This window comes from Geotrypetes seraphini, chromosome 3, assembly GCF_902459505.1.
Source record: "Geotrypetes seraphini chromosome 3, aGeoSer1.1, whole genome shotgun sequence".
Classification (NCBI taxonomy): domain Eukaryota; kingdom Metazoa; phylum Chordata; class Amphibia; order Gymnophiona; family Dermophiidae; genus Geotrypetes; species Geotrypetes seraphini.
Genome location: NC_047086.1, coordinates 29,717,695 through 29,733,862, shown reverse-complemented (window position 1 = coordinate 29,733,862; position 16,168 = coordinate 29,717,695). Strand labels below are relative to the sequence as shown.

The following is a 16,168-nucleotide window of genomic DNA, read 5'->3' as shown; positions in this document are numbered from 1 at the left end:
TTCCCGATCATTAAAATGAAGAATACGCCATATATCTTTCAAATTACATGCTTGTATCAAATTTTCTAATCCCATTGATTTCATAATTCTACTAGGCTTTTTATCCATTATTGGATCTATAACAGCATTGAAATCCCCAGCCACCACTAAATTAGTAGTAGCCAGTGGTAAAACTAATTGTTGTAGAGATTTAAAGAATTCACTTTGATTCGAATTAGGTGCATATATATTTAGTAACGCCATTGTATTACTGCCCATGCTCATGTCAACAAGTACCCACCTTCCTTGAGGATCTGCCTTTACCATATTAAATGTTGCTGAACATTTTTTATTAATCAATATTGCTACTCCTGCCTTCTTTTTTACCGCTGGTGCAAATAAACATTGTTTTATCCACTTATCTGTCAGCTTCATAGACTCTGTTCCAGACAAATGTGTCTCTTGCAAGAAACATATATCTACATTTTGTTGTTTAATATATTCCAATACCTTTTTCCTTTTTATAGGGTGATTAAGGCCATTTACATTCAAAGAAAAAATTTTAAAACCCATTTTACAAATAAAATATAAAATACATATATAATCCACTCAAACATAAAATATACATTTTTTCTTTTTCCTTAAACCAATATATGAGTCTCCCCCCCTCCCCTCTTTCCCCATCCCCCCTATTCCCATCCCCCACCCTCCCCTCCCCTAACACAAATGCAAACTTCGAAACGCACATATTACTGAGCAAAAATAAACTCCCCACAGGCAATAACATACTCATTTTTCTTTCTCTAATCTTTCAAACAACCAACACTAAATTATCCTGCAGTCAATCCATTCTTCAATACCCTAAATACCTATATTTACTATAATTCTTTATTATATACTTCCCCTCTCATTCAAATTTCCAAACATTCTTCCATCCTATACCTCTAATATATTTATAAAAGTATATACCCAATATTTCGGAAACCATTTCTTACAATATATACCCCCCCAAGATTAATATTATTATTTTATTTATTTATTTATTTTTTTTTCTAACCTAAGTTTCTCACAACTTCAATAGAACATACATCACTCCATCCTATAATATTCATTTTTTTTTTTTTTTAACCTTACATCAAAAGAAGGATCAAACATTTCAACCAAGCAGATCTCATATTTTTTAAAACTCTCATTAATTTTCATTGCATCTTCAATCTATTACAGTCTATTCTCCATTCTGCACAACTGTAACACTTGTACATCTTCATCCTGCTGTTTCAGTCTCTTATTCCATCTTCTTGCAGATTGCTATTTCATCTTTCTCCAATAAAGTATTTTTGCAACATCATCCTTATATCTCAGTCAATTTCAGATGCAAATTGTAAATCTAAATAATGCTCAAGTCATTTCCATCAGTCTATCTTCACATCTTCTTCTCTTTACATCAATAGTCTTTTGTATTTTTCATCTTATTATATTCTAAGTTCCCACATTTCTCCAATGCAGCATTTTTGTGTCCTCATATTATTATCTCAGTCACGCTCAAATGCAAATTATAAACTCACATTAAGAAACCATCCAAATCTTATAATTGTTCCTCATATTTTTTTCACTTCCTATATGCTCCATCCCTCTTATTACCTTGTCAAAATCTTCTTTTCTTCTTTTCTTATTGTCTCTTTAAAATTTTCATTTCTATTCTTTAAATCTTGTTTGAAATGTTGATCCCCCTTTAATCTAACCTCAACAATTTTCTAGAAAATATTTTTCTCCTTTTCTATTTTTTTTTCCACTTTTTCCTTCTTTATAAAATATCTTTCAATTTTCATTCAAAAATATAAACCAAAAATAATCTAAGTATTTTATTTATTACATTTTCTAAATACTTTCATGAAACCATAGGCAAATTATATTGATCTAGAAATTCCTGTAATTTGCCTGCTTCTTCAAAATTATAAGTTTTATTCTCATAAGTTACCCTCATAATAGCAGGGTATATCAATCCATATCTTGCTCCCATTGCTCTCAGTTTAGGTCTTAAATCCAAAAGCTGTTTTCTTTTGTAGGCAGTAGCTTTTGCAAAGTCAGGTACTATAAAGATCTTAGAATCCTGGCATTTAAGATCCTTATTTGTTTTAGCCAGCTTTATAATCTCTACCACCTGCTGATGTCTTAGCAGCTTAAAGATTATTGGACGGGGACCCTTCTGACTATTTGATCTTTTCATCGGTATCCGATGTGCTCTTTCTATCTCCAAAGGAAAAGAACTTTTAAATGGCAAGATCTTTGGGATAAAATTAGTCACAAATTGAATAGGATCATTCTGCTCAATCCCCTCAGGTATCCCAATCAGTCGCAAATTATTCCTTCTTTCACGATTTGATAAGTCTTCAAAATCCTTTTTCAACGCCTCTATTTCTCTGTGATCTTTTTTACACACCAGCATCTCTGCCTCAGATTTCTCAGCATGCTTTTCTAACTGCTCAATTTTGAAGTCAACTGCCTGCATTCTATTTGTCAGACTCTCTATTTCCTTCTTCACATCTTTTATATTTTTAGCGTTATCACTTACTATTTCTTTAATTTTCTGAAGTTCATTCATCAAATTTCTTCCTGAGGCAACGGGACCGCTGTCGGGGATACCGAATCAATTTTTGTTCTTTTTTTACTTCCTGCTCCTGAATTCACCGGATTACTTTTACTAGTTTTACCCGAAGCCATTTCTTACTTCAATTCTCTCTTTTCCTTCACTTTTCTTTAATTTTAACTGCCAAAATCTTAATAAAATTTGCCTGTCACAACAGAGCTAATCCTCTACCCAGCCATCTTCGTGCGCTGCAAAGTTCTAGAATCTATATAATCTATTCTTGAAAAAGAATTATGAACATGAGAACAGAAAGAAAATTCCCGTCCATTAAAATGAAGTATTCGCCAAATATCTGTCAAATTACAAGTTTGTACCAAATTATCTAGTCCCATCGATTTCATATATCTACTTGGATTTTTGTCTAATAAAGGATCCATAACAGCATTAAAATCCCCAGCTACTATTAGATTTGAAGTAGCCAGTGGTAAGATCAGTTGTTGAAGAGTCTTAAAAAATTCATTTTGTTTTGAATTAGGGGCATATATATTAAACAACGTCATGGTTGTATTTCCCATGCATATTTCCACTTTTACCCATCTGCCATGAACATCTGATTCTTTTAATTTAAATAAAGCTGAGCATTTTTTATTCACTAGAATAGCAACACCTGCTTTTTTCCCTATGGCTGGTGAATAAAAACAATGCTTTATCCAACCACCTGTCAACTTATGAGATTCAATGTTTGAAAGGTGGGTCTCTTGTATGCAACATATATCTGCATTTTGCCTTTTTAAGAACAGTAATGCTTTTTTCCTTTTTATAACATGATTTAGACCATTAACATTCAAAGATATTATTTTAAGAGACATTTATAATTATAATTTTTATAATATATTTTCTATATAATGATATATAATGTTTTTTATTAATATATTTTCCCAATATACTTAATAAATTATAATTTCCTTTTATTATTTCTATATCTCCTTTATATCTTTCTTTCCCATTCCCTCCCTTATCCCTATTTCCCTCCCTCCCCCCCCTCTTATTAAATACGATTACTTGGGTACGCAAGATGAGGTTAGGTTAAAATAACTCCCCCAAGCTAAGTTAAAATATTCTTTATTTACTACTAATAATTTATCTCCCTTTATCTAATATATTTCCTATATATCTAGCAAATATATATTTTTCTTATATAAATTTTATATAAAAAGTTAATGTATTTAAATCTATATAAGAAAATATTATCTTATCTTTTGATAAATCTATATAAGATTTATCAATGAGATTTACAATCTTGCATATATTTATCAAGAATCAACTTTACATTCATTATATTGATATCTAATATTATTATTATTTTAATAATACTATGTGGATCATGAAGTGGAGTCTGTGTGTCTTAAAATGTCTTTATATAGGTATGTTTGTTGCAATCAGTCTATTTTCAACCTTTATTCCAATTTGTGTTGTGAGGAAGAGATTTAGGTAAAATTCCCAGTTGTAAGACTCCTAGATTCTTTTCTTTTCTCCAATTTCTGTCCCCAAAAACGTTTTTGTGTTGCCTATTCAATTCAACCTTGTAGGATTCAGTATTCCTCTTTCATTGTTTCTGCTAAATATTCCAAGATATTCATCATTCCCTTAAGAGAGCAAGTAATGAAGATGTTTCCTGACTAGGGAATTGATTTTATTTTTGTCAGTATTGAGGACAGCCCGTCAGTCAAAGTGCCAGAGAAATAAAAGCGCTGAATAACTTTGAAGCTAGTTCAGTATTCGAGAAGGAGAAAATCAGTTACACCTTACATACAGCACAGTCTTTTTGGATTTATTCTGTGTTATTCCATACTGAATCTCCTCTCTTTCATAACAAACTTAGCAACATTTTAGAATCGGAGAGGAGTTATTAATTAGTTTTTATGAACTCCTATCATTACATATTTAGCTCGTCGTGAAAAGGTTGTCCGTGGAAGGCGACGCTTCTCCCTGGGACTCTTAATTTACAAAAGTACATCGTCCCCTGTCACCTCTATGTTCTCCAAATCTATCTAAAGAGAGTAAGCGGTCTGCCTCAATAGTAAGCATCACTCGATATATATAATTCACTGTTTCTTACATATAAGGAGAAGGTGGGGTGTAGGAATTAATTAAAGTTTGAAATATAATCTGCAGAGAGACTTTTAAGAGATAGAATCAAAACGGAAGCACTTCCTTTTACAGGATATTCTCTCTGTCGACCAATCTCTTTTTGTTTTGTATTTTGTAACTCCCCAGCAGCGTGATTGGAGATTTTTCCTGTCCATCAATCACATTTCCTGTTTGTATATAACCACTCCCATATTTAGTTACCATATTTACTTCTCTGTAAATTTTTCATTCGGATCTCCATTTAATCCACGTTTTCTTCTGTAAGTATATTTTCTTCAAAATGTTTATAAAACTTTCCTTTAAAAAGTATAAGTTTATGTACTTTTATAAAGTTTGTTTTATTTCTTTTATTTCCTTCATAGAATGTTGGTTTTGTATAGTTCCATGTGTGTGCTGCAGCACATGTAGTTTCAGTCCGTTGTTTTTTGAATCCACTTCAAAGTTCTAGATTTTAACTGTAAGTCATATTATTAATAAAATCAATTCTTATATGGTGAATATTTTAGTAAAGTATTAACAGATTTATACATACTCATTTTTCTCATTAGGATTTCCATTAAGATGTTTAGGATGTCATGGGTTGTTCATATTGGTCCAGAAATTCTTGTAGTTTTGTTGGATCTGTAAAATTCTGAGTTTTATTTGCAATAGATCTTCATTATTGCTGGATAAAGGAGCCCATATCTAGCCCCTAAAGATTTCAGTTGTGGTCTCATATCTAAAAATTTTTTCCTTTTTAATGCAGTTTCCCTCGCAAAATCAGGGACAATATGTATTTTTGAATCTTGACATTTGAGATTTTTATTTTCTTTAGCTAATTGACAAATTTCCAGCGCTTGTTGATGTCTCAGTAGTTTGAATATTAATGTCCTTGGTCCAGTTTGTGAAGTTTTCCTTTGTGTTGGTATCCGGTGTGCCCTTTCGATTTCCAGTGGTGTTTTAAATTTTAATGGTAGCACTTTAGGTAGAAAGTGTTCCAAAAAAGTAATAGGATTATTTTTTTCTACCCCTTCCGGTATTCCTATTATTCTTAAATTATTTCTTCTTTCACGGTTCCGTCTGTCTTCAAGGTCTTTTTTAATTTCTTCTACCTCTTTCCATATGATTTTGTTTTGTCTTGCGTTCAGATTAAGTTGTTCAAAGTTATCCTCTATTAGGTTTATTCTGTTTTCCGTCACTTCCACTCTTTTAGTTAATGCTGCTGCATCTTCAATAGCTTTTTGTAGTTTTTTGTTGCTGTCCAGAACAATTTCTTTAATTTGTCTTAATTCTTCCATTACATCGAGGTTGTCATCTGATGGCAGTGGATCTTTTGAAGGAGTGATGCTTGGCTCCGGTTTTGATCGTTTATTACTTCCTGTACCGGATCCTCCTGCTCCTAAATCGCTTTTGTTCTGTTTGCTAGACGTCATTGTCTTTCAATATTTAGATATTTTTCTTTTGAATTTTGATTTTTTTTTGTAGTAATTTCAAAATTATAGCTTTTGAGTATGGAGCTATTCGTTTACCCGACCATCGGAATGCGCGTCCAAGCCACGCCCCTCAGGTTGCTTTTTCTTGATCTGCCACTGATTGATAGTCTTTTCTTTGGACATTCTCTTCAAAACCCAACCCCTGGAGTGGAGTCAAATTTTTTTCCCTAATTCTTTTATCTTTTTAAAAAATCTCCTTTAGCATTAGTGCACTGAAAAGTTTCTGGCTGCACTTATTCTTGTAAATCATTTTGTCACAAGAATATTAAGTTTCTCTGTCTATCTGCTGGTAAGGGGACATAATCTTTAGGTGTGGATGGGTCTTGTAGTTTTCAAGGAGTGAAAATTCAAAGGTAAGATCAAATGTTACCAATGTTTGTACTCCTAAAAGCTTAGTCTGAACAGTGGATTGAAAGTCTAATTTAGTCTGCCTTTGTAGGCCACCAAAGGGACCACGCAATGTGATTTGGTATATATTTTAAGAATTGCTATACTGGATCAAGTCTAAAGTCGATCAAGGCTAGTAACAACATATTTTCAACAGTAACTAATCTGAGAAAGGGGAACATAATTTAATTAAATGACTACTCATGGTCAAACACTAGCTGTAAACTCCAATGCCAGCCTCTAACCTTGTACCTATGAGAGAGTTTCCAGACGAGATGGCCCCTTTGGGTTCATGCCAGAAAAGCTCCAGCAGAACCTCAGCAGCATTGTTCCCTTTTTAAGCATGTCTCTTTTTCTGGACAGCCTATATTGACATCTGATATAAAGGTGGGACCAGAGCTTAGTGGCCTGCAACAAACTCAAGGATGCCTGGCCTTATCCTATTCTCCTGGGGAAAGGGTGACATATTTCAAAGCTCTACCACGTAGGCAGTTAAGCAACTTAGGCATCCAAAAAATGTTGGCAGCCTTAAATGTATAGAAGTTTTCCTGTAAAGGTAAGACTTCCAGTGGAGAAGAAATACCAGGTGGCTGGTTTGTTGTCCTACCAATCAAATGCTGAATTGTGTTCCATGTCATTTATTTTAGCACCAATAAACCACTAGAAATAGGGTGATAAACACAAATTCTACTCTGTGTACATAACACATTAATCTGTACATAAAAAAATCACACAAGCCAAACACCATCAGGGCATTAATGAACTTCTAAAGACTGTTGACCTTCTGAGAGCTTTTGTGACAGAAATTGGTGGAGGAAACTGCTTTAAAGCTTCAGTCTTAAGCAATTTTAAATAAGCTACTCTGATTTTAAATAAGTTACTCTGATTTTATATCCTTATAGGAGAGCATCACCCACCTTGTGCTTGTAGAGTCTACATGCAAAAATCTCCAGAGTCTTGCTGTGGCAGTCTCATTCCAAAATGCTGTGCTGCTGGAAGGACCCATAGGATGTGGCAAAACTGCTCTAGTGGAGTACCTGGCAGCTGTGACGGGGAGAGTGAAGCCACCAGACATTCTGAAAGTGCAGCTTGGAGATCAGACTGACAGTAAGGTAAGACATGGGGAAGGTGTAAATTGAGAAGGCAAGTACTGCATGAATTAGAAGGGAGTGGAGTGGAAGAGGGACCGAGTTCAAAATCTAACTGCCATGTTCATGTCTTAGAGTTATTTTTCCTAACCATGTCATTAGAAGAGAGTAATGTTTATACACATTCCCCTCCATATTCGCGGGGGTTAGGGGCAAAGCTGGCCTGTGAATACCAAAAAATTACAAATAACTTTAGGGCCAACTCTGACCCACCCCTGCCTCTCTCTCACCTCCTGGACCTCTCTACTGTACTTACTTTTTAAAGCCTGATGGTCTAGCGGTGAAGCAGGGCTGGAGTGATCTTCCTAGCTCCTGTGCCATGCAGAAACGGGAACAAAAATGGCTGCCGTGACTTCCCTTGAGACCACAGGAACTCACGGCAGCCATTTTTGTTCCTAGTTCCACAAAGGACAGAAGCATAGGAAGATCACTCTTAGACTACTAGACTTTAAAAATAAGTATAGTGGAGAAGTCTGGGAGGCGAAGGTGGGTCACCCAGTCAAAAACCACGAGTTCTGATCCTGCAAATATGGAGGGGGATGTTTAATGCTTTTTCCATGAGTGAGGCCTGCTCTACACAGAGAAAAGGGTTTTTATAAATTTGCACCACTGCATTTAGAAAGTATGTACTTACTTTACGTAATGGGATATAAATGTACCTATTTTACGTGGCAAGATATAAATAAAGCTATTATTAGCGTCATGTAGGTGTTCTGGGAACATAGCTTAGGTGGAAGCAAAGATGCGTTTGTATTTATCCTATGTCAAACAGGCAGCATATTTTCACATGTGGGGTGATGTCATCTACGGAGTCCCGGTATGGACAGTAAAAAAAAAAAAAAAGCACTTTAAGAATTCAAAGCTTAATACTGCCTGCCTTACTGGGTCAGACCAATGGTCCATCAAGCCCAGTAACCCATTCTCACAGTGGCCAATCCAGGTCACTAGTACCTGGCCAAAACCCAAGGAGTAGCATATTCCATACTACCAATCCAGGGCAAGAAGTGGCTTCCCTCATGTCTTTCTCAATAATAGACTAAGTCTAATAGATGTTGGCATTGTCATCTCGAAGCGGGGACTTTAGATCATTTATTGTTCTATTGTCCATTCATTTTGGCTTTTTGGAAATCGATTTGGGGCCAAATAAATTGTTTGTTGGAAAATCCTGTGGCTCTATCCTATGATACTATATTATTTGGAATGTCAATGAGGAAGAAAAATCAAATTTCTGCAAAGAATAATAAGATATTACTTATTATGACAGGAGTTGCCAATCAGCAGATTACATTTAATTGGAAAAATTGGAATAGATTAAATTATAGTTTTTGGTGGAATTCATTATGTCATATGTACAAGATGGAAAGAATGTTAGCCTTGCAGAAAGGTAATTTTAATAACTTTCAGGAGGTTTGGAGGCCATTAATAGAATATTGTAATGAGTAATTATTGGATTATCATTTTTCCCTAATAGGTATAATTGCAAAGTATGGGGGGGATTTCTGATTTGATATTAAATGATTAGATTAATAGGACAGAATATATAATATATGATATATGTACTACATATGAATTAGTAGGGTTGGGGAGAAGGGTTTAAATATTATGATTTAAGTTAAATTGATAGAGAATCAAGTGATATTGTATAAGTTTAAATGTTATTTTATGATACACTTGTTGTAAGATGTAAAATGAATAAAGAATTAAAAAAATAAATAAATAAACAGACTATTGGCTTTTCCTCCAGGAAATTGTCCAAACCTTTCTTAAAACCAGCTACGCTATCTGCTCTTATCACAACTTCTGGCAACACGTTCCAGAGCTTAACTATTCTCTGTGAAAAAAAATTTCCTCTTATTGGTTTTAAAAATATTTCCTTGTAACTTCATAGAGTATCTCCCTAGTCTTTGTAATTTTTGACAGAGTGAAAAATCGATCCACTTGTACCCATTCTACTCCACTCAGGATTTTGTAGACTTCAATCATATCTCCCCTCGGCTCTCTCTTTTCCAAGCTGAAGAGCCCTATTAAGAACATAAGAATAACTTTACTGGGTCAGACCAATGGTATGGAAGGCTCGAAGTCATTGACTCTTCTGCTAATGCTTCCTCACATATGCCATTACTGGGCATGAAGCAGGAAGGAGTTCAAGTAGGAGTTTGAGCAATCTGTACTCTTTCCTTACTTCTCTTTGTTGGCCTTGCGTGGTTTTTTTTTTTTTTTTGTTATTTTTTGGGGGAGGAGGGTTCCAACGCTGGTTGCTCTATTCCTGTCTGGAGAATCCCTCTAGAGAACAGGTATCAAACTCAAGGCCCGCTGGGCAAATCCAGCTCGCCTGGTCGATTTATGCGGCCCGCAGTCCGATGCCCCCAATGTTACCTTGTGACTGGCTTCCTCCTCTTCACAGCCGTAGTTTGCACAGAGCCGCGTGCTCATACCTCATCTAGAAGCATTCCCTCTGATGTTGCGACATCAAAAAGAAAGCTTCCGGTTCAGGTGCAGGACACACGAGGAGCTGCTGCATGCGACTCCATGCACACTATCTATGACTGTGAGGAGGAGGGAGCCGGCCACAAGGTAACACCGGGGGATTGGACCGCGGGCCGCATTAAACGGCCAGGTTGGAGCCAGCCAGAAGTTAGACACCCGCTGGAGGGAGACACAGCATGGAGGGAGGGAGACAACAAAGGTAAGGGGAATTATTTTATTTTCAAGTTAGTGTTTGAATTGTGTCAATTTTGAGCATTTTAATCTGCTTTCTATCTTTTGCACTGCTCAGGAAGAAAATCCATTTGTTTCTTTTTCTCTGGGGATTGTACTGCATGCAGACTCTTGAAACTTAGGGTGTTTTTAAAAAATATATTAATACTTTTAGTTTTTGGTCCCGTATTTGCATAGGAGTTATCTTTGTTCTGCTAGGAATGAATGTTGTGTAGTTTAATTTTGTGGTTAACCATTACGTGTTAATAAGATTATATTGTGTATGTATATATGAAAAATGAATAGAAAAAATGGTGTTATAATTAGTATTATTATGGGGGTGGGGTCTGGCCCACGACTTAGCCTGTATTTTGGATTTCGGCCCCTTAATGTGATTGAGTTTGACACCCCTGCTCTAGAGCAAGGAAGGAGGCCAAGACATACAGCAACACCAGTGATTGGAAGGTTGGGGAGAGACCTACAGCATGGAGAGTGCACCCCCAACAGATAGGCAAGAGCGCACTAAATACCCCCAGCAAGGTTATCCGCAACATTGGACTGCACTTTTTTTTTTTTTAATATCTATTACTTTTCTTCTCAATTGCAATTAATATGTTTGGGGTTTTTTTTGTTTTTTTTTAACAGTTCCAAAAAGAGCAAAGGGACACCTACCTGCTGAGGAGACTGAGAAATAATAATAATAATAACAGTTTATATACCGCAGGACCGTGAAGTTTACAATGATTAGAAATGTTACAAATTGAGTGAATAAACAAAGTTACAGATTGAATGAATAAACAAAGTACAGATTTAGCGACAGGTGGTTCTTGTGCTCGGTTGTTAAGGACTAAGATTGAATAGGTTGGTTTCCTAAGTATTTCAGGAATAGATGTGTTTTCAGGCGTTTCCTGAATTCTCCATAGGTAGTAGGCACAAGCAATTGTTCAAGGTCTTTACTCCATAATGCTGCTTGATGTGCGAGAAGATGTTGATGACGACTTTTAAATTTACAACCTCTAACGGGTCGAGAAACGAAGTTCAGGTGTGAGCTTCGCTTGTGTCTGTTGGTTGAGAAAGAGAAAAGGTCTGTTATGTATTTAGGGGCTAAGCCATAGAGTACCTTGAAGCAAAAACAACCAAATTTGAATTTCACACGTGCCTCCATCGGTAGCCAGTGTAAATGTCGATAGGAAGGTGTCATATGATCAAACTTCTTCAGGCCACAAAGTAGTCTAACCGCTGTATTTTGAACTAGTTGCAATTTCCGCTTGTACTTCTGGGGGAGTGCCAAGTAGGCGATGTTACAATAATCGAGTTGACTCAGAATAAGCGATTGTACTAGAATTCGAAATGATGAGGCATCGAAGTAAGCTCTGATGGACCGAAGTTTCCAGAGGGTGTGAAAGATTATTCTGATCAAGGAGTCTACCTGGTCTTTCATGGTCAGGTTCTGGTCCAGTGTTACACCCAATATCTTCATAGTGGGTTGAATTGGATAACCAAAGTTGTTGATGCACATTGGTGCTTTAGTGTTGAGTGGGTATGGCACTGCTATGAAAAATTTTGTTTTCTCTGAGTTTAGTTTTAGTCTGAATTCAGTCATCCATTGCTCCATCCGATTTAATACTTCTGTTGCTTTGGGGGTGACTTCTGAGACAGAGTTGGTGAATGGGATAATTATGGTGAAGTCGTCAGCGTAGCTAAATATTTTTATCCCCAGCTGGGATAGTTGTGCACCCAATGAGGACATGTAAACATTGAAGAGCAAAGGGGATAGCGGTGATCCTTGTGGCACGCCAGATGGATTGCTCCATGTATCTGAGAGATCGTGATTGAAACGGACTTGGTATGTGCGTGATATAAGGAAACCTCAAAACCAGTTCAGTACTTCTCCTCTGATTCCGATTGCGTCTAGGCATTGTAACAGTTTTCCATGGTCCACCAAGTCAAAGGCGAAACTCATGTCAAATTGCATGATTAGGGCAATGAGGCCCTTACTGAACAAGTAGCGCAAATTGTCCAGAATGGCCGCAATTACTGTTTCATTGCTAAATAGAGACCTAAAACCAGATTGAGTTTCGTGCAGGAGGGAGAATTGGTCAAGGTATTCCATTAGTTGGGTGTGTACCAATCCTTCCATGATTTTTACCATAAATGGAATAGATGCTACAGGACTATAGTTGGTTATTGATGATAGTAACATAGTAACATAGTAGATGACGGCAGATAAAGACCCGAATGGTCCATCCAGTCTGCCCAACCTGATTCAATTTAAAAATTTTTTATTTTTTTATTTTTATTTTTTTTTCTTCTTAGCTATTTCTGGGCGAGAATCCAAAGCTTTACCCGGTACTGTGCTTGGGTTCCAACTGCCGAAATCTCTGTTAAGACTTACTCCAGCCCATCTACACCCTCCCAGCCATTTAAGCCCTCCCCTGCCCATCCTCCTCCAAACGGCCATACACAGACACAGCTATTTCTGGGCGAGAATCCAAAGCTTTACCCGGTACTGTGCTTGGGTTCCAACTGCCGAAATCTCTGTTAAGACTTACTCCAGCCCATCTACACCCTCCCAGCCATTTAAGCCCTCCCCTGCCCATCCTCCTCCAAACGGCCATACACAGACACAGACCGTACAAGTCTGCCCAGTAACTGGCCTAGTTCAATCTTTAATATTATTTTCTGATTCTAAATCTTCTGTGTTCATCCCACGCTTCTTTGAACTCAGTCACAGTTTTACTCTCCACCACCTCTCTCGGGAGCGCATTCCAGGCATCCACCACCCTCTCCGTAAAGTAGAATTTCCTAACATTGCCCCTGAATCTACCACCCCTCAACCTCAAATTATGTCCTCTGGTTTTACCATTTTCCTTTCTCTGGAAAAGATTTTGTTCTACGTTAATACCCTTTAAGTATTTGAACGTCTGAATCATATCTCCCCTGTCTCTCCTTTCCTCTAGGGTATACATATTCAGGGCTTCCAGTCTCTCCTCATATGTCTTCTGGTGCAAGGTTCTGATGCTGGTTCTTTACAATTTTTTGGGATTGGGATTATAATATGACCATTGTTGGTGAGGAAATTTCCATTGTATAGGTTATTGGTTAGATAATTCAATAGGGATAATTTAAAGCCTAATGGAACTGTTTTCATAATCTCTGGGGGACATGAGTCCAAGATGCAGTATGAATTAGAGTATTTGTTATATAATTTGATGTAGTTATTCCAATCTGATTGTGGAAGGAACTCCAGATCATATCCGCTGGTATTTCCTTTCTTGGTATATCAATTGATTGATGTTCGTATGCAGGAATTGTCGAGTAGTTATTTCTTAGGTTTTTGATTTTTGAGTCGAAATGTTGTGCTAGTTCATTTGCTGAGGGTAGTTTGACATTATGCATGGGTTGAGTGTGGTGTCGAATAAATTTGTAACTATGTTGAACAGTTCTTTTGTATTGGCTCCTTTTGAGCCAGTATTAGATGAGTTGATTTTGGACGAATAAAATGTTTTACGTTTTTCTTTTATCTGTTTGTAGAGTTTTATGTTGGATCTCCAGATGTTTCGGTTTGACATTTTTCCCGTTTTTTTCCAGATTCTCTCTAATCGTCTTACTGATTGTTTCATTGTTAGGAGTTCGACGTCAAACCATTTGTTGTATTTGTTTGAGCAGCTTTTGCTCTTTCGTATTTGGGCAATTTTATCTAAGATGGACGTGCTAGTTTTCATCCAGTGAGCATGGAAGTCAACTCCTTCTTCTTCTATCTTTGCTTGTAGATCATATTGTGACTAATATTCCTCTGGATCGATATGGCCCCTTGTGAGGTGATCTCTTTTTGTCCATGGGCATGTCTTAGTTTTTAGCTGGGTCCAAATTAGATTGAAATAATATGTGAAATGGTCGGACCAGATAGCATGATAGGTACCGTTTGAGAGAGAGATGGGAGGGTTTGTGTTTTCCTTTATGGACATCGCTACCATATCTAGGTGATGGCCTTTTTCATGCGTTTGAGTGGGTGAAGGGAAATTGTAATTGAGTAGCGAAAGAAAGTTTTTAAAGTCTTTCGCTTCTGGATTGTCTATTTCATCTAGATGTAAGTTTGTCTCCTGCGATTAGGTTATGTAATGAAGTGATTGAGTTGTGTAGGACGAATTCGCAGAAGTCCTCTCTCTAGCTTTTGGCCAGCTTTTTGGCGGAACATAGAATAGTATACAAGAAAGGGAGTCTTCTAGTTCCTTATTGCTAATTTTGCAAGCTAATATTTCTAATTGATCGGTCATTTTGGAATCCAAAAGTTCAACTACAAATCCTTCTTCTTCCTTCGCGATTTAGCGTGTGTATTTTAAAATTATCTGGTATAAGATCATTTATTATAGGGTCAGCTTCAGACAGAAGCCATGTTTCCATTAGAAAGAGACAGGCTATTTGCTTGTTGATGATCCAATCTTTAATTAAGAATGCTTTGATCCTAACAGATCTGGTGTTGAGATATGCACAGGGAACAGAAGTAGATGTGATAGGTTTGGTGGGTGTAATTGTTCTGATAGGTTTTACTTCCCTTATCCTTTTGTTTTTTGGGGTACGATGATGTTTTCCATTGCTTGAGATTACCTTGATCTGATTTTCTCTATCTTCTTGTTGGTTGATTATAAACCTAGTGTGTAAAGCAGGGTAATGGGTTAAGTGTAGCTGTGGATAGAGTGACTTAACATCCTTAAATAGATTAGTAGGAGCAATAGGAGATGCATGCTTGTAGGTTAAACTGACTCCTTCTTGTCCTAATGGCTATTTGGAGTTTCTAATACTTCCCGTTTCTAGGATAATTAATTAACGGTGAATCAGGTGATTTTAAGTTTCCCGCTGGTTTGGGGGAGGGGCAGATCGCTTGCCTGCAGGTTTGGGCTCCGGCTCCTGCCACTGGTATCTATGCTGATTTATAAGTTTCCCCGCTGGTATTTGTGCTGGTTCTTGAGTTTCTCCGCTGGTTCGGGGATGGGCGGATCAATTCTCTTGCCTGCAGGGTCGGGCTCCTTCCTCCGCTGGTATCGGTGCTGATTTATAAGTTTCCCCACTGGTGTTGGTGCTAGTTTTGAGTTTCCCTGCTGGTTTGGGGGATGGGCGGATCAATTCACTTGCTTGCAGGGTCGGGCTCCTGCCCGCTGATATTGGTGCTGATTTTTAAAGTTTCCCTGCTGGTATCGGTGTTGGTTTTAAGTTTCCCCGCTGGTTCGGGGGAAGGGTGGATCAATTTGCTGGTATCGGTGTTGGTATCGGTGCTGGTATTGCTGCTGATTTTTAAGTTTCCCTGCTGGTATCGGTGTTGATTTATAGGTTTCCCTGTTGGTTCGGGGGATGGGGAATCAATTTGTTTGCTTGCAGGATCGGGCTCCTGCTTCAATCCCCTGCCCTCTGGTATCAGTGCCGATCCTGCCCACAGGGTCAGGCTCCCGCTCTCCCTCTCCTCCCCACGATGGTTCCGCAATGAAGCTCAATGCCACTGAAGGTCAACGAAGGCAGCAGCAACCTCCGCAGCACTCCCCGTTCGGCTCCCCGACGTAGCGCTTGGGAGTGCGGTCGCTCAGATCCCAACCTCGGATCGTGTCTCACTGCTCCACCACTGCGTCCGGGTGGAGAGCACTGCTGTTGTGGGCAGCGGCGGCGCTGGTGGGGAGAGCGGCACTGCGAAACATAGGGCTATACATATTTACTACACTGACATCACTAGTAGTTCTCAGTCTCCCCATCTACTG

The 16,168-nt window shown here is 37.6% G+C and overlaps 1 protein-coding gene across 2 annotated transcripts in view; it reads left to right on the top strand.

Moving 5' to 3' along the window:
- Positions 1–16,168, top strand: part of MDN1 (midasin AAA ATPase 1) — a 943,760-nt gene that overhangs the window by 84,462 nt on the left and 843,130 nt on the right. For both annotated transcript variants that reach the window (XM_033936734.1, XM_033936735.1), the window contains exon 6: positions 7,479–7,688. In XM_033936734.1, coding sequence (XP_033792625.1) covers positions 7,479–7,688 — 210 coding nt within the window. The remainder of the gene's footprint in view (positions 1–7,478; positions 7,689–16,168) is intronic.